The 19,753-nt window shown below is 30.2% G+C and overlaps 1 protein-coding gene across 1 annotated transcript; it reads right to left on the reverse strand.

The window, feature by feature from the left end:
• Positions 1-4,531: 4,531 nt before the first annotated feature.
• Positions 4,532-6,265, reverse strand: Smp_150430 (putative forkhead protein/ forkhead protein domain; the record flags this gene model as incomplete). Its single annotated transcript, XM_018793910.1, has 2 exons — positions 4,532-5,786; positions 6,006-6,265. The coding sequence occupies 2 exons, from the start codon at positions 6,263-6,265 to the stop codon at positions 4,532-4,534; spliced, it is 1,515 nt and encodes a 504-aa protein (XP_018648375.1).
• Between the last annotated feature and the right edge of the window lie 13,488 nt (positions 6,266-19,753).

The raw sequence follows: 19,753 nt of genomic DNA on the forward strand, positions 1-19,753 counted from the left end.
TTGAGTAGAGTGCGATACACTGTGATGCTCTGTTTTTTGGTTTTTCCTTGTTTTCAATTGGTGTTCTAGCTTAAATGGATTCATGGTCTCAACTATCAAAATTACTATAATATCCACAAAACCCCTTCTGATAAATCATTTTTATTGTCAAAATTAAAATAAATATCATGAATTGATTCTAATTAATCTAAAGTAAGGTCAGTCCATGATATATACTATAAAATTTCAACAATCTCCACAAATTCTTGCACTAATCAAAATATATACAAAAGTATGATGATTTATAACTCATTACAGATGTGAGTGTAGTAGTAAGACAATGGTCACATACTTCGACTCAAAACGTTTTAAAATACTGAAGAAAACTGATTGAACTTTAACCTAACATTTGAACCGACCTGTTGCCTCACTAATTACACGTTATTTTCTCCAAAGTTGGAATCTAAACTCTTATAGGACTCTAGATGATGAATTCCGTGATAAACTCGACTGCCTGGATTTCTTGATGTTCGATACCAATTGAAACCAAACTTAGGTCCATAAATAACCGTTCCCAATTTGTATCACTTTGTACATTTCAGTAAGAATAATACTGATCTAGTTCGAACAAAATTATTAATTTATACTGGCATTCATAAATACGCTCTTCTACATATAACTGACTGAATTAATTTCTCCAAAATGTTTCCTGTATATTTTCTGATTTTAGTTGTAAAGAGATTACTGTGAGAACATATAAGTCCTTTTATTGTATGCGCAACCAATAATTATCACAAACATTCGATCCCTTTCATTCCATAAAGTGTGAATTTGATGACAGTAGATTAGAGGTATACTTCGGGATATATTCAGTAATCGATATCAGTAGATATCAGAAACAACAAAATTCTCAGTGGATACAAACTTGTTTTGTTTTGTGGTACAACTAAACACTTTATTACCAAGTTCAAATATGGTTATCATTCTACAGTCAGCAGTATATGCCCTTAAAGTAGATTACTATTAATAGTGAACTTTCATAAGTCTGGAATCCGACTAAGTAAATTCAAACTACTGGAAAGATTTGTAGCTGAACTCGATATCTTTAGTGATGTTGCATCCTCTGAAATGGGTGATCTAATTGTGAATCTTACATTATTATTGATAAGTAAAAGTACCAACACCCAGTTGGAATACAAGTGAAAATGTCACTATCATCTACTAGTAACGAAGAGACGCTTATAGCTAATGAGTTTTTTAAATGAATTACAATGTACCACAAATTAAACAGTTTTTCACAAATTGATTCACATATTAACAATGAATATGCGAAAGGTGTTAGTTAATATCGACAAAATCAATAATAATTGGTTTAGGTAATGAAACAAGCCCATTATGTAACTGAATAAGTATTAAAAATAATACAGAGAACATTATCTTTCGAAAATATCATTTACTAAGGCTGTACAACTGTATTTATGGTGATTTTAAAAATATATCAGTCTACTAAAACATAGAAAAAATCCACTTTAAGCGTACCAATACTTATTGAAAGTATAAATCATGTTAGAGCGTCACTTAAATGTAACTCATATACTAAGAGCTGGTTTCTATACTTATCTTTAATCCGCATTAATTTCACAACAGCTATTGATACGCCCCAGTAATCCAAACCAAAGTAGGTAGAAAGAGGTTCAAACTTTCTAATTATTGATTAAAAGTCTGTAAAGAGGGAATATTTAAACGAACATCTAACTATGAATAGTTACGAAACTATTTTATTCATGATTTCAAAGCCTTCATAATTTTTCATCAATTTTTTTTCTAATATTTACTTTTGTGTTGGGTTCATAAGCTAAAATATAACCGCAATTTGAAACCAGTTATGATTGTAGAAAGTTTTTAATTAGAGTAAAAATTGACTGTTAATTGGTCAAAAGTGTAAAATGAGTATTGGATTATATTCACATTGTTTTTATATTACAAATTGAGATAATTTATGTCATCAGTAACAGTAACTGCACAGTATTCATTCAAAAGTTTCTTTAAGTAGAAAATTATAGAAAATAACCATGGAGATTTTCAAAAGAAACAATCAAATCAATGTATCAATATACTGGATATTAGTTCTTTGAATGGTAACCTAAATTAGATCAATTTCAATTACTTTCATTAAATATAGCAACTTCATAAACACGGTGGTCTAACTTCAATTGACTCCACAAAACCCCCCCTTCGGGCAAAGTGAACATTCCCGACTACATTACTGAAATATACAACTGAATGACTTTCACTTGGTGATTGTAGTTACTTTGTCAAAATTATTAAAATGATTTATAAAATCTTTGAATAATTAATTTAAAATTTATGTTGGATTTTATTTAAAACATTTAAAACTATACTAGTCTATTCTTTTGAGAAGATATAAAAAAAATTATCGAAATTATTCAAACATTTCAACATCAGTGTAATCAACGGTTACACTGAGTGTCATAACATTCAGTAATATTTGGAAACATGCTTTTATTGATTGGTATATGTAAGATTTATGGATGAGTGTTAACTAGGTCCTACTGATTGGTGTCTATAATAGTTTCTATTAAGTTTTTTATTTGTTTTCAATAAAGAACAGAATATTTAATGCCATAATTTCTTATCATCTATACTCTTTTTAAAATAATTAGTTCTTTGTGAAGTCAAAACGATTCATTCACATAATACAACTTGAATAGTTTTCATCAAATTACAAAAACTACCTAACAAGTATATGAAAGTACCATTTCTTAGAAATGTACAGAACTAGTACCAATATTAGTACAAACGAAGTACTTTTGTCAACTGAAGTCAATTTCATCATATCTTATTTAAAAAAGCTATAAACTCAGTAGTTACCTTTCAGATAGCAGTTACCTATTATAAAATCACCCAAATTTCTGGTATTCACGTAACTTAAATATGCAGTAATTGTCATTATCTGTAATTCACAGTTACTGCAGTATAAACTCAGAACTATCTAATATCAACTAAAGTATCTACATATTTTTTCTATGTACATCCACTTATGATCTGTGATCTAAAATACTTTATACCAAACATTATCTATTCCTATATTTTGTGGTTAATAGCTTTCAAAAAGATATTTTGTGAAAGCACATTGTAATATTGCACTAGTAGTCTTTAGAGAATGAAATTATTTAGCTAAAGTTGAAAATGTTTTATGTGGACAATCTATCACATTAAAACTAAAGCCTCTGTGACTGAATAAGATGTCAGTAAAATAGCTCTCAGGTGAAGTAGTTTCTCCAGATTAATTAAGTTAATTCCTATTATGGAGCAGGCATAAAGTAGAGAATGTCTGACGAATAAAAATTGTTAAATAGCTCTATCTCCTTTTTTTAACTGTCCAACAGTTAAAATAGTTGACTTCACACAAAATTCGCTCAGGACCTTCAGATTTCATTGTGAATACCATGTCTGTAAATTATTGAATCGGTTTATACTATCTAGTTCCAGTCGATTTGTAATAAAACATGATCAAACTAGCTTGAAAAGTCTATTCAGTGCTTTAAAGCTTTGATTTTGATCAGTGATAACAGCTACCTTTCCAAAGTGATTTACTCAGCTTTCAAATTTTGTCCCAAGTAAAAGAACTATCGTTTTCATAAGCGACCATAAAAATGAAGTTTGAGTAAGTTGTATTTCTCAGAATGCCTTCATTTATCCGATGTTACATATAACCAACTGTTGTCTTGAATAGGTTTACTTAACCACTTAATCATTTAGGATAACTAGTAATCGTCAGTTATAACTTGAGCATCTTTTTATACATTAAACACTCACAAAGTATAATTACACAACACTGACGAGGCCCAATAGAACTGAAACGCGATTCATACTAGTTGCTAGTCCTACTACAATTTTTAATGGTCCATTAACTGTGATATCAAGATGTTAGTGAATATCGTTATTAAATCAATTCTCATATCCCTGATAAAAAACGTGCTCAAATGCAATTTTCCGTTCAGAAAACAAGTTACCACCAAATATAAAATAACTTTAATTTTATTTGAATGAAACCTATTTACAACAGAATTGATTAAAATAATTAGCTAATCAAAATAAATCAGGATTTTTAACACATTTGTCTGATGTAGTCATGATTAAAGATAGTATGCTCAAAATACATATAGTTACATGTATAGACTCTTGAGGGAAATCAAATAATAACTAAAAGTTACATGTCAAAAGAAGAGATTCAAGAAGTTAAAGAAAAATGGAAGGAAAGAATATCATAACGGAAAAAATACTATCAAAGTTGATTCACTTACAATAACTGAAATTAATTCTAACATGTCATCAATGGAAATGAATTATGAAGTGTTGAGTAAAACTACTCGCAAATATATAAGTAGTAGTAGGAGTACTACAATTGTTTGGACTCTAATAATCAACACCATGTTGTATTGCTACATTACATTTGATGATAATAACGGTTAGAATAAATTACATAAAAGATAAAATCGCTTACTGAAAAGTACAAATTAACCATGTTTTAGATTTTTCCTCCATTTACAGGCAAAGTATAGTGTAAATCGTTGTCTCTATTATTCTGAAACTGAACATAGTTATTTGTATTCTTGATTATATCAGGATGTGTATTTAAAAGTGATCCATATACACCTAATAAAAAATCCATAGATTCTTGAATTTTTCTTTCAGGAGCTCTATTCAATTGTTTCTGTTGTGAATCAGTAGTCATTAACATTAGTTTTTTCATCATGGTACTACTCTGTGGAGAAATATTGATCCCTTTTGTTGGTGATGTTAACTGTTTGTTTGTAGATAAACAATTAATTTGAGACTTTGGTGTATCCCATATTTTCGAGTTAGAACAATCTAATTTAAGATTACTTGAAAGCCACTGTTCATCAGAGAATTTAGTTTCGTTTGTATTGCGTAACATAGAATTAGGATAAGAATTCATCAATGAAGGAGGATATTGTCCATGAGAAAGAGGATACTGAGGTGATACTGATAACTTGGATGATAGATTTATCGATGTAGGTGGCGATGTTGATGGTGCTGAGGATAGAGGTGGAGGGGGAGATAAATGTTCCAAAATAGGATGATATTTATGGGCGTTGGATCGATGAATACTTAAATAATCTAATATTGGTTCATAATTATTTGGTACATATGATCTGTTATAAAGTGAGTTGTCATAGACGGGATGACTGCAAGGATTTGGAAAAGATGATGATAAAAATGGCGTTTGTTCGGCTGAAATACGATTAAATAAGTCTAAGAACGGTGGTGTATCATCAACTGATGAATGAAATGAATTTAAGCTATTACTATTATTATTTGATACGAACTGTGATTTATGCATTACCGTAGGATGATGATGAAACATTGCTAGTGGAGTTGATGAAAACTGTTCAACATTAGATGGAATTGAATAATTTCTGGCTAATGATGCATAATAACTAGCCAAACGTAGATTAAATAATCGACTACGCTGTAATGAATTTGTTCGACGTCTTAACTTTCCAGTTGTTCCTCCAATATATACATCTTCACACGATGGATCAAGCATCCAATAATTACCTTTCCCTGGATCATCATATGCACGTGGCACTTTAACAAAACATTTATTTAGTGATAAATTATGTCTTATTGAATTTTGCCAACCTTGTTTGTTGTTTTTATAATATGGAAAATTAGTCGTAATAAAATCATATATGCCATTTAGTGTTAAACGTTTCTCTGAACTATTTCTAATTGCCATCATAATCAATGCATTATAACTGAATGGTGGTTTATCTGAATCAGAATTCTCTTTTGTTTTATTCGATTTTGATATTTGATCTGTAACACTGTTGACGTCATCTTCATCTTTTTCATTCTCTTTACTTTCTTTATCATCTTCGTTCGGTTCATCGTCATCATCATCATCACCTTCACCTTGATTACCGTCATCATCATCATTGTCATCACCTTCCTTCTCTTTATCTTCTGACAAATACTGTCGTTTATTCTCATGATTTTCATCTTTACTGTCATTGTGTTCATAATACTTGCTAATATTCATGCAATTCTCATTTCTGTTAGTATGATCAGTCAATTTGCGTTTCCTTTGTATAGGTGAACTACTCAATGGATTATTTGATAATATCGGATCAGATAATGAATAATTTAATGATTGTGGTGTTGATGGACTAATCGATAGAGAATCACTGGTTGATTGATAATTCATAGTATCTTCAGGTAATGTTAGATTAGTCATAACTGATGAATGATTAATATTTTCATTATGTACTGTTGTTGGTGTTGTTGATGTCGTTGATGTTGTTAATGATCCAGACAATAAAGTGACAGGAATATTATCAGAATGGTTGGAATTCATATAATTTTCCCACGTATTATTCGATGTTGAATACCGGTGAAGATTATAATTTTGTTGATAATTATTACTAATTAGATTATGAAAAATATCATTCATTTCAAAGTTTTGTAAACCGTTACTAAGTTGTTTCTCATTCACTTGATGTTGATAATTATTCAACGATGTGTTTAATACATTTAAATTGAACGGACTCAAAGACAATAGATCTCTTTGTATATTCTTAATGTTATCATTATCATTTGAGTTATTCATAGAATATTTCATAGTAGAATCTTCTTGTTTATCGGTTAAATTTAACATAGATTGTATACTGAAATTACTAATAAATTCATTAGATCCATGATGTTGCGAAGATGACATTTTGTTTATACGCTCTCTTTTTGTATTAGTAATGTAACTTTAAGGATTGTCCAAATAATTTATAGACTTTATACATTCAATGTAAAAAAAAATACTTATTTGTTCCTGATATGTTCAAGGACTAAAAAACCAGTAGATTTCGCTTCTACCGTATGAAAGTTTTCCAACCAATCAGAATTTAGAATATAATGAACAGGTTGAAATTTTGTTTGTTTGTTTGTTTGACAATAGTTAGTTACGGGTGTAGACATTTTCTATCTCTATTTAACGAAATGATAACGATAATGTCTTAGAAGAGATAGAAAATAAACTATTCATTATAGGGGTAAAGAAATAAGTGTAAAAACAAAAAAAACAACTTTCACTCAGTATACACATAGAGATGATAAGGGGGAGAAAGATAAAGTTGATTTTCATGAAATTTTTATGTAAATATGTGTATTATTATTTTTTTTAACTATGTACACCCAATGACAGAATATAGCCAACTTTAAAATATGTCTGTCTATATAAAGATTATTACTATTATTCTATTGGTTAATAAGATAATATTTTCTTCACTCATTTTTTTTTCTCGCATAAATATCAAAACATTTATGTGTATACAATAGGAAAAATTGACTGATTTTGTTCATCAAAATTAGATAGAAATTTGAAGAAACTCAATTGAACAACATTAAATACAAGATTTATCATGTGTAACTAAAAGTGAATAGACACGAAGTGATTTTTTGTTTAAAAATAAGGAAAAGATAGAAAAAAAAAGTTATTTGAAATGATGGATGGTTGCTAGTAGTGGAATTCGGGATGCACATTTCGTCCTATTTGGGACTCGTCAGCTGGATGTACCTGCATCTCAGAGTTGATGTTCACTCTGGGACTCGAACCTAGCGCCATCCTCTCCAAATGTCATTGCGTTATCCACTCAGCTACTGAGTCCTGATAGCCACTTGCTTGTGCATACTGCACATATTGCCTCGATATTCCCTTAATTCACAAACATTATATGAGGAGATGGATAGTGGCTAGATTCAAGTAAACAATACCAAATGAAGTTATGTGAAGTGTTTTGATGTCAATTTGTTGATTTTAATAAATATACAAGCAGAATAAACAAACAATTTATTCAAAAGGTAGTATACAATTTAAAAAATAGGTCTAAGGACAGTATTCTTTGACGAATAGCTTTTGATGTACAGGTTTGGAAAAGGTTCGTTAGATGTTTAGATATTATTTGTCAAGATTTGACGTCAATCTAGGTCCGATTAGAAATCAGGAAGTTCTGAACAAATATTTGCCTCCAGTATGAGACTAATTAGAAGCGCGCATCCACTAACTCACCAAGCATTGAACCCAAGACTTTCAGGTTTCATGGTCAGTACTTAACTATTAGACCACTGAGTTAGTTTTCTATATTACACATTTGCAGTTTCAATCAATTTGTGACATAGCGCGAAGTTCATCCATTGACATTGATTACAAATGTTTTGTGGTAATTATTGTTAATTTGTAGTTGATATTAGTTACAGATTGACCTCAGCTGGAGTAGAATATTTTAGAAAATTTGTTCATTCTCATTATTAACTGATGTAAACTGAAGAATCACTGATAAACGTCAGGGTACAATAGACAACATTTCTATCTTTTGTTCAACTATTCAAGAGTATACACACACTCATATAGCCTTAAGAAGGATTAAAACGTCTGTGTTTATATATTCCCATGAGCACGAATTTATTCAGATCATTTAGCTGGGATCCAGTTATTTATGTTCCTGTTCACTATATAGTTCAACTACATCCACTTCTTTCGACGATTTATGTCTTACTTCATGATGCAAGTGAATTTAAATGGTCATAACTTCTCTTTTTTCGGGATATTTATTATTAAATCTTGTATAATGCACAATTAATTGGTTTCCACACATATATTTAGGTATATTCATCCTTTGTTCCGTTTAACTAGATCTTTCTATGGTTTTCGGAAACTTATTTAAAATAACACTGCCAATATATATCAAAGATGTTCCAGGTAAGCTTTAGTGCATCGTGAATGTAATTATTTTATATCTTGGATTTTCGTAATATTTTACACAATTAATAATAAAAATGAAATGGGAGTCAGGATTCTTAGTTGAATTATTCCTCGATAAGAGGCGGTAACTAACCAAACAATTATAATCACCCATTAATGTATATTTATTGTTCACACTGTTAAAAAGAACAAATTAAAAGAAAACACTTCATTGAAACTAATTCCCGATACATTATAAGCAAAGATGGATAGTGGCTAGAAGTGAGATCCATTTGGGACTCGTCAGCCGGATGTACCTGTATCTCAGAGTTGATGTTCACTCTGGGACTCGAATCCAGTACCGTTCGCTTCAGACGCCATCGCGTTATCCACTTAGCTACTGAGTCCTGGATTCCACCGCTAGCTACTACCCATCTTTGCTTATAATGCTTGTATATTAAGGCTATATCGAGGCGATACGCACAGCATACACATATGGCCAACAAGAGACTGATCAATTGCAGTCGTAAACGTAAATGGGGAAATTCAATCAAACAATACCAAGTGAATTTATTCCCGATACTTTTGTATGTTTGAAAGACGACTTTACCACTGCATTGCATCATCTCAGAAATAAGTTTCTTGAAGTTACGGTGAGAAACTAGGACATGTGATGTCATCTATGGTAACAAAGAGAAAGCGTGACAATAACATTAAACACGACCCACCCATAGGACATAGACGGTGCGCTCTATAGGAGCTTTATTCGTCCCAAAACTTGATGTTGGGTCTAATTCCTATAGTGGATATGTGTACATTACTGAAAATTTCGAATCTGGTTAAAACTAACGGTCCTTTGCTTCTTAGTCCTCCAGAGTTTACCAGCTAATTTTAGGACACGAAAAATACTTTTCGATCATAGATATCCCTCTACAAATCACATATGCAAAAGAAACAGTTCAAAACATAATAAGAAAGTCTCGTCTATTTATACTTTCTTTCCCAGTCACTCTCAGTATGAACATAAATCTAAATAATAACGTATTTTTTTAAAAGAGGAATTATCATGGTATACAAGTAAATTTATAAGCTAAAGAATAAATTGATCTTCTAGGATATATCTAATATGATAAATTTGTTTCAATACTATGATAGTACAATTTCACACTTAACAGGTATCGCTCAGCAGGAAATGAACTGTATTTGATTATTTGTAGTGTATAAATAATTTTATACCTGAAATATAATATAATTGAATATATAATCATGAATCAAATCCACTGATGCATAATACCATATTGTTATGAATTCAATATTTGGTACTAAATCCTGTTGAACATTTGAACAGATCAATTTCCTATTAAGCGAATGATATTTTGTTAAAGACAATATTATAAATTCTGTGTGATTTTAATTAAAATTATGTAACAGCTTCATGGAATTACATTCCAATTAAAAACTACTCATATACATATACATATATAAGATATCATGTTTTAATTTAACACAGTACTTCTTTATTACAGTAATTCACTCTATAAATAAAGGCTATGATATGTTTTCTGCCAAATTAATTTTTGTACATCTATGTTTAATGTAAACCATCCATTATTCATGGTCTTCTTTTTTTTTAAACAAAATTCACAAAAACTAGATACCCATATTCAATAAAATATTAACTGAATCCCGAAATTTCCAGTTGGCACTATGTGGAGAGAATATATCAATATATTATATATATTTTTTCATTAAATATTAATAATTTCAATAGTTGATATCATAGGTCAGTTAAAGCTAGATCACCATTGAAAACCTGGAAGCACTGTATAGCCGTTTCGTCCTATTATGGGAATCCTCAGAAGTGCGCATCCACGATCCCAACTCGCGAGATTCAAACACAGGACCTATCAGTCTCGCACGCGGGCGCTTAACCCCTAGACCACTGAGCCGGCATCCAACGGTGTTAGTGTCTAACTTCAACTAATCCACAAAATTGAGCGACACATCCACCATTGTCTTCAGTGAGTTACTATCTCACAACTCCACTGGTTACGACTTCTCACTAGAACTCCAGGAAATACCTCATGAAGCCAGTCACCAGTGAGCTTGCTAATAACTTATTTTATTTTTAAATTAAGAATCATGAGCATTTCTATAATAATGATGATGTGGATCATCATTTGTAACTTTTAAGTCGAATACAATATCCTTTCATTGTTTATTCAACACTGAATAGGATAAAGCAAATACTGACAAATAATTTATAGGGTACTACTAAAATTCGAATTTGAATTAAATTGGATTTCTTGAAATAATGAGACAGATTTATTTGTAGCTTAGGTTATATTGAATTTTGTAAACTTGATGGATTGATAGTAAAGCTTTGATGATTGTTCTGGACAAATTCATCAGAGTTTACATTGTGTAGAATTGAACTGTTTAATTATTCTGAAAAAGCTATACGAGATAAATCTTATTTACTTGTCTGTAAGAAATTGTCTCCAGATTTTTTGTCTGCTTCATTTGTCATTGTATTTCTATTAGTTGCCTTGTTTGGTATACAGTGATCTACGGTAAGAATATACAGAATTCCTCTTCACTGCAACATGAATGACCATTTCTTTACAAAGTTTAACTTGTGTAGAGATGCCATTACTGGAATAATTGATTAGTAAAATTGAAATTTTTTTTCAGACAAGTGATTCGTATAGAAACTCTCAAACTTCGAGTTGAACTTTCGAATTACTAAAAAATTTTTCCATAGGACCAACTGGATAAAAAATAATAACCATCATCTAACTAGTAATTAGTTTCAAGATGAACTGTCAAAAGTCCTAGTTGGTAGTTATAACCTCCTAGGATCTTCATACTGACAATAAAACATTTATGGATCGTTGATACTGGATAGGAATCCTGCAACATCACAAATTAACTAACGTTAAAAATCATTGAATCACTGGGTTTCAGCTATACAACTTACAGCAGTTTCGTGCCTATAGATAAACTGAGTTTATGTATGTGTGTGTTTCCAAGTATTGTTAAACGGTCTGGAATAAGGCAATAATACCAGTCCAGCAATCCTAATATTTCATTAATTGACATAAATTCTTGCTTGTTTCATTATTTTTTTTATAAAATTTTAATACTGAACATCATTGTTGACACTGAATTCTTAAATTATCTATTGGTTATTCAAATTATTTAATAAATCAACCCACAATTCTCACATTTCATTAACTAAAAAATCATTGTTACCTACACAAAATAAAACAGAATTAGAGAATGTAAACTTCGACCCGAAGTTTGTGCTGATGATGTCGTTCAGAAGGATGATGAAAGCTCCACGACCAAACCATCCAGCTCAGAGAACAAAACTCCATCAAAATCATCCACCTGAGCTACAAATCTTATCCACCAAACTTGAACTGTATATTGATTATTGAATGCTGGTACATCATCAATAGACTATTTTAGTTTGACTTTTTGTTAGTTGAACTTCCCCAATAAATAATCCATGTTATTTATTATTATTCTTATTAAATGTATTTACTTGATGGGTGTATTTGGTTAGCAACAGAGTCATATTTCTGACTAATAAATAAACTTTTAAATACAGTAACTTTTCTTACCTAAAAATTTAGAGTAAAGAAATTAATTTTCTGGTTGTTTTATATGAATCGAATTTCAACAATTTTGTTCTCATATTCTATTACGTAATCTTATTATAGTTTAAAAGAAAGATAATAAACAAGAAATCTAAAAAAACAATTGATTTATTTTATATTAGGGGTCCTGTTTAGGATTAGCAAAAACAAGCTACCTACCGTTTGTTACTATGACTTTAAATTTTGAGTCCATTAAAACGTCTATAAGTGATGTTCTATGTTGCTGTTGTTGTTTTTTTCTAAATATTTTATAGTTTAAAATTCCTTGTTATTTCATTAAACACTGACCACAACATTATAAGCAAAGATGGATAGTGGCTAGCAATGGAATGTAGGATGTGCTTTCCGTCCTATTTGGGACTCGTCAGCCGGATGTACCTGTATCTCAGAGTTGATGTTCACTCTGGGATTCAAACCCAGTACCTTTCGCTTCAGACGCCATCACGTTATCCACTTAGCTACTGAGTCATGATAGCCAACTGCTTGTGCAATAGGGTGAATTTAACTGAACACAACAGTTTAAAAAGTTAATCAACAACCTGATTTGTTGCTCATTTGTAGATAGTTCTGTTTCGTTTTACGTAATTTTCATCGTTTTACAAATTTAAAGTAAGTTTACATCATTATTTCAAAAATATGTAAGAAATAAATGGTGTAAAACATTTGCTTTATTTTATTATAAGGATTACCCAAATAGTGTTACTTTGTTATTCTGAATAATAATCAAACTACCACCTTATTTTAGTTAAAATTTACAATGAATCAATAATATTTTGTCATCATTCATACTGATCACTATGTTTTGTGAAAATTGATCGAACAACAGTATTATTCCAACTTAGAATGACTTCCATTACAAAGGAGAGGTAGAACCAAAACAATTGGAACGAATTTTTGAAGTTGTTGGTACTTATCTAATTATAAGTTTGTTTCTTACTATGAACCCTTACCATAACAAAACTGATAGAACTTGATAAGAAAAGATTGATCTTGTCCTATAGAATTTAATTGTCACCTTATATCTGTATAGAACTCACTAGCGGAGGATCAGACCGACCGCTTGGTAGTGAATTTATAATTTAACTGGAAAAAGCCAATGAAAATTTCAAGTTTAATGGGATTCGTACATTATATTGTCAAATTTTTGAGACCCAACTAGTTTAGAGATAATTTCTCACAAAAACTAACATTTTGATAAACTTGGAAGTCAGTAGGTATTAATGACCATCAAACTGCATCACGAAGTAAGCGCTAACTTGGAATCCTGAAGGGAAACGGAAAAGAAGAAGGCCAAAAAACACACTGCTGCGAGAATTGGAAGCAGACATGAAAAGGATGAACAGTAACTGGAAACAACTGGAAAAAATTCCCCATGACAGAGATAAATGAAGAATGATAGTAAGTAGCCCATGCTTCTTCACGACGGGTAACAGGTGTAAATATGTAAGTAAAGGTATTGATTATTGTACGTTTTAGTATAGGATACCACAAATTATAACTGAAAGCAGACAACCAGTTCTTTAGGATTAATAATTTCTAGGTTACTATTTAATATCAAAGTCTAAATTAATGGCAGAGTACATGGAAGCTAACCTTGATTAATTACCTTATGCATAATGTAGCATGAAACTGATCCCAGCGTTTGAGGATTTCATTTGATATTATTTGTTATAGCCAATGGATCGTTCTAAAAGGATTCTTACGTTGAATATTATACTGAGAATTAAACTAGAACTGGTGTCTAGAAAGTACTCACTGGATAGATTAGATCGATAGTCCATACAAATAATTTTTCATCACAATACCAGACAATCTTCATAAGCTGTTAATTGAACGAATTTACCATATCTGTTGAAAATAATACACTTCCTATTAAACATTAATATAAAGGATCCACTCTCAAAATCAGTCTGGGACGATGTCCTATTTAAAAAACTTTCACTAAACTACAAACATTACAACAATGTCAGTTGTTATAACCACACTATATAACCATACGAATTATCTAATGACTGAATTTCATTTCAATCTATTTATGGTAAGTTAATTTATCAGAACAAGTACACTTCTATATAAATGTGCACATTAAATGTAAAAGTATTCAATAATAAACGTTTGGTAGATATCATCTATTTAAAGAAAAACAACACTTCTTTGTAGACGTATTAGCCTTAAAAATTATCTGGTTACTATGTAATAATAATAACCACTACAGTGATGATAACAACTATCTATCACATTAATTACGAATTTCATTTGTTTTATTTTTCACTTGTATATTGAATATTGAACAGTAATATTTGAATAAGGTGAGCTTAAACAAGAAGGTTGTAATAGTAAGTGAGAAACAGCCAACTGTTTAAATAAATTCATGTTTATGTATATGGGTACGAGACAAAATATTTTTTTCCACAATGAACAAATATGTCAACATGTATGTGTATGTGTGTGTGTGTATTATCACTTTCGTTGCTTTTGTCATCAAGAAACTGAAACGAATAAAATCAGAAAGTATGTATAACAAACAATGAATAGGATGCTTATATATATAAGCAGATTGTAAAAATAATGTAATGACTTAACAAGTAAAATACAATTTTAGGCGCCATTTATAATGTCACAAAACTAGTTGCCTATTTCGTTTTTATTACTGTTGTACCTAGTACTAAGTTGATTAAACACTTTTTTTCTGTCTTTCTCTTTTTTCTAATTTCATGTTAAACAATAAACCACAAAGTCGGGAGTGGATATATTTCAGACGGTTATAAATTTTAACATCTACACATACATACACATAAATATAGTATAATATAAATCACTAAAGTTTATTTGTGCTAAAACAAACTGAATTCCTTTCATATATGTGTATGTATGCAAAAGTTATACAAATACAAAATATACAATTGTATCTATCTGTTTATTGTATTATCTTCTTTGTTAATTCATTGACAAACGAACCATTTTTTAAAAAAAAATATACTAAATTGGCATGTTCTTGTAAATTGAATAAAAACCGATAGTTTTTGTTTCATTTTTGTTTTATTATTTTCTTTACTGTATGAAATGTTGTTAAACTAGATTTTTTTAACACATTCACTCCCCCTCCCCCTCACTTCTTTCCATTCATATTCTTTTTTTTTCATTTGCTTGTTCTTCAAAGTGTCATTGTTTTGTTTGTTTCTTGTAGATTTCTTTTTTTCTTGAAAAAAAGAAAGAAAACTATTACCTTGTAGCCTCAACAAAACAACACAAAAGAGTCTAATTGATTACAATTTAAAATAAACTGTTGTCGTTGTTGTTATTGTTATACTAGTTTTTAGTCGAACGAAAAGTAGCAATAAGAATTCACCCATCCCTTATTAGAGGAAGGGCATGGGAGAGATGTGGAGGCAAATGACCAAATCGACAATGTTTTATGGAATGTTATACAATCTTGTCAGTATATATATATATATATATATATATATATATATATATATATGCAAGTGTATTACATATACATGTAGACGTGAGTAGTCACCAAGGTAAATGTTATCTCAGCATGGGTCGGAAGACTGACAAGAACAAGGGATAAAAAAACAATAAATAGAAACTGAGGACAAATGAAATAACATGTTATTATAAATATTAACTAAATGTATTGTAACTATAACTATTGTTAATACTATTAGTGTTAGAACTAATCTAATATTGTTACTGTACTATAGTAATTGTATAGTTTATTTTTCCCTATTTGTATTGCATTACTCTGCACTAATCATTTTCTTACTAATAATATACCTTAGAATCTGTGAATTGTCAAACTAGTGCCCTGAAGAAGAAAAAGAAAATAGTTGGATAAAAATTAACAAAAAGAAAGCAATGAAAACGAGTAATATGTTTGTATATGTGCTTGAAATAACAAGGATACGAATTTAAATGAAACAGACATATAACATCAATAACAACCAGCAATCGAACTGACTTCATTTGTTCTTACCCACTACACTAATGTTATACAATTGTGATCATGTAATTTTTCTAATTTTCATCATTAGTGTTATATGTCTGTATACATAGACATAAATATCTCTATATATCTCCATAGGTATATGTTTGGCCGGATTATTTCACATCTCTTGTTGTACATATTTTATTCTGATGTGAAGAAGAAAAAAAAGAGAACAACTTAAGTCATTTTATGTTTGAACGTTTAGGACACAAAAGAAAAAAACAACAAATAAAGTCATTAAAATTACAAGAAATAAAATGAATGTTCTCTTCTGTTTCATAGCACTAGTTATTTCATCGTTGACATTCTTACGAATAGGAATTGATACTATTTGCCTGTTTTCCTCAAATTCAAATCAATTCATTTCATCAAGTCAATTCTTGGTACATACTTGTTGAAAGAAGATTCACTTATTGTCACAGAGATCATAGATAACTGAAATGACTCAATAGTAATCATAATAATATTCAGTACAATGATGCATCGGATTTCAAATAACTGACCTATCTTTATACATTGAAATAATAAAGGAACAACAACCAAATGTATAAGAGGAAAAAAATGGAAAAGACTCACTTGAAAACTAGAATATCAAGGTATTAACTGAGTCTAAATATTAGAGCAGTATGTATGATTATCATAAGAGTTATTAATGTGAACACTTAAGTAGAAGGTTTCAGTGTTGTCCAAGCTAATAAATTTATTAATTAGAACTACATTTTAATTTAAGTACCGTGTCATACATAGATTACAAAGACTATAATTTATGAAAGGAGCTTCGGGCCAACTTTTTACAGATATATCAGCTTATACATATTTTTTAAATGATAATAACCTGGTCGATATATCAACCTAACATTTCAGACTCAACTATCACTTCAACAGAATTCATATTTTACCAACGTAATTCCTTGTTGATATTTTTGTTCATTAAGTTGTGTTCCCAGCTTTTAGCTTAATACGATGAACGAGATTGCTTCTACCTTCTTTTCCGTCTACTAAATAAAGTGAGAAGTATATGTCCCTATATAAGCCTTTATGATAAAGATCCCAAAAGAATCAAATTATATTCATGTCTTTTCAATTATACATCGATTAATTCAGTAACGCTTGATAACAGAATTTGCTCAACCTGTACATTTGTCACTGAAGACAAAATCTAAGTAAAGTGATAAATGCAATGAGAATATATTGAAAAATCAAATGACTAACTGTATACTGATTGAATTAATACAGTTAGAAATTCATTCAGAATTAATTATCGCGAAAATACACTAAAAGCTAACTGAACAAAAACCATTTAAAGTCAATACACGAATTTTGAGATTGATTTTCTTCCTTATTCAGAGATTTAACATCCTTAATATTAGTATTTGGCAACTAGAACATCATTGTAAATAGTTATCTGATCATTCTCAAATTACTTTGCTAAAATACTATGCTTTAACATCGTTGGATGCCGGACCAGTGTTCTAGAGGTTAAGCGCTCGCGCATGAGACCGATAGGTTCTGAGTTCGAACCTCGCGAGGCGGGATCGTGGATGTGCACTGATGAGGAGCACCACAATAGGACGAAACAACCGTCCAGTACTTCCAGGTTTTCCATGGTGGTCTAGCTTCAATTGACTCATGATCTCAACTATTATAATTACTATGCCTTTATTAATTTGTACAAAAATCTTTGTATTCAATGTAATGCTGACCAAGCTCAAGTAACAGACAAAGGGGAACTTCTGAATAATGACATTATTATTAAGAAGTCGTTAAACATTCATGAGTTATTACTTAATTGTATGGCTAAAATTTCGTATAAATTGAATCCTGTTTATATTATGAACGATCAGTTTAAACATTTGATTTATTTTGTCTTGATTGTTTCAGATAAGATCTGTGTACTGGAAGTTGTTTTTATACCGATAGCAGAGAATAAAATTAGTAAAGTAAATTTCAGATATTTTATAACATACGAAAGTAAATTTTATGATTAGGTACAATGGGTTTCAAGATGAACTTTAAGAATTTCTTGTTGAATGTGACCATTGGATTCAATGAAACTATGAGCAAAACAGTAACTCAGTAATGAGAATAGATGAAAATAATAATTTAAGAACATAGATCATTAGATTTTGAACATATGACTCCACGTATTGTTTTCGATGTGAAGTTCCTCGGTTCAATTCCTAATGGAGGCTGTGTGTGTATGATCGTCAGTAAAAAGCTAAAAACTAGGGCTAAACAAATATCCAGTACCCCGTGGTGTTCAACTGCTTTTTAGATAATATCAGTTCATGATGAAAATCCCCTTCAAGAGAAATATATTTTATGAAATATATGTGTTCTTCCACTGAGTTATTTTGTTAATAATTATTTTCTGATATTCGAAAATCAGATATTCCTACTTATTAAATAAGTGAATGTATAGTTTGTAAAAGAAAATATTAATTTCCTTGGTTTGTTTACTTACCTTTTTCAGTATGAGATCATGGAGATTATTGAATTTCATTGAAATCATTAACTGAGCTAAATCGAATCACCATTTAAAGCCTGTAAAAAACGGGGTAACCGTTTCGTCCTAATATGAAACTCCTTTTTCAATTGACTATGTAATCATGTGGAGTCTAAATTTCTTATCATAAGGTTCGTTTTGCTAGTAATATCACCTAGGTTTGGCAATCATGATGAATTTATGCACGGTTTGATCAATTGTTGTTGTCATGGGAATTAAACCAATTTTATTTTAAAGACTAAGCTATAGAAGTGGTAAGCTTTATATTAAAAGTCTTCCATTCGCTTTCTTCAATTAATTAATCACTAGGACTGACCAATGGTAATTGGTTATCAGCTAAAACCCTAGACAATAACTATAGTTTGTTCATGGGTTTCAATTTTCTTTCAAAGATTGAGATAAAGTAGAAGATTTCAATTAGTTTTTCGACTGCTCATAAACACAAAAAAAATGATGACTTTCGGCTGATGGTCTTGATAACTTTTTATTTAAGCGGAAAATCATAGATTTCAATTTTTAATGAAATATAGATTTCTCTTGTGCTTCAAGTACAGTCTACTGATGACTGTCGACGGATACATACGTAACAGACTTCAGACATTCTAGTGAATGATTACAAAGGGTCAACAAGTATGTGTTAAACATTGGAGTAAAGAATTTCAGGAATTTAGAAAGTTCCCTAGACCAACTCGCTAACTGAATTCATGTAAGGGATATTTTGAAATCGTTTAATATGGTGTTAGTTTTAATTATGAAGTAGCTATAGCTGAAAGAGTGCTGAAATCAACAACCATTGAACAGATACTACCTTACATTCTGAATCTGCACAATTC

This window comes from Schistosoma mansoni, chromosome 1 (genome assembly GCF_000237925.1).
Source record: "Schistosoma mansoni strain Puerto Rico chromosome 1, complete genome".
Taxonomy (NCBI): Eukaryota; Metazoa; Platyhelminthes; class Trematoda; order Strigeidida; family Schistosomatidae; genus Schistosoma; species Schistosoma mansoni.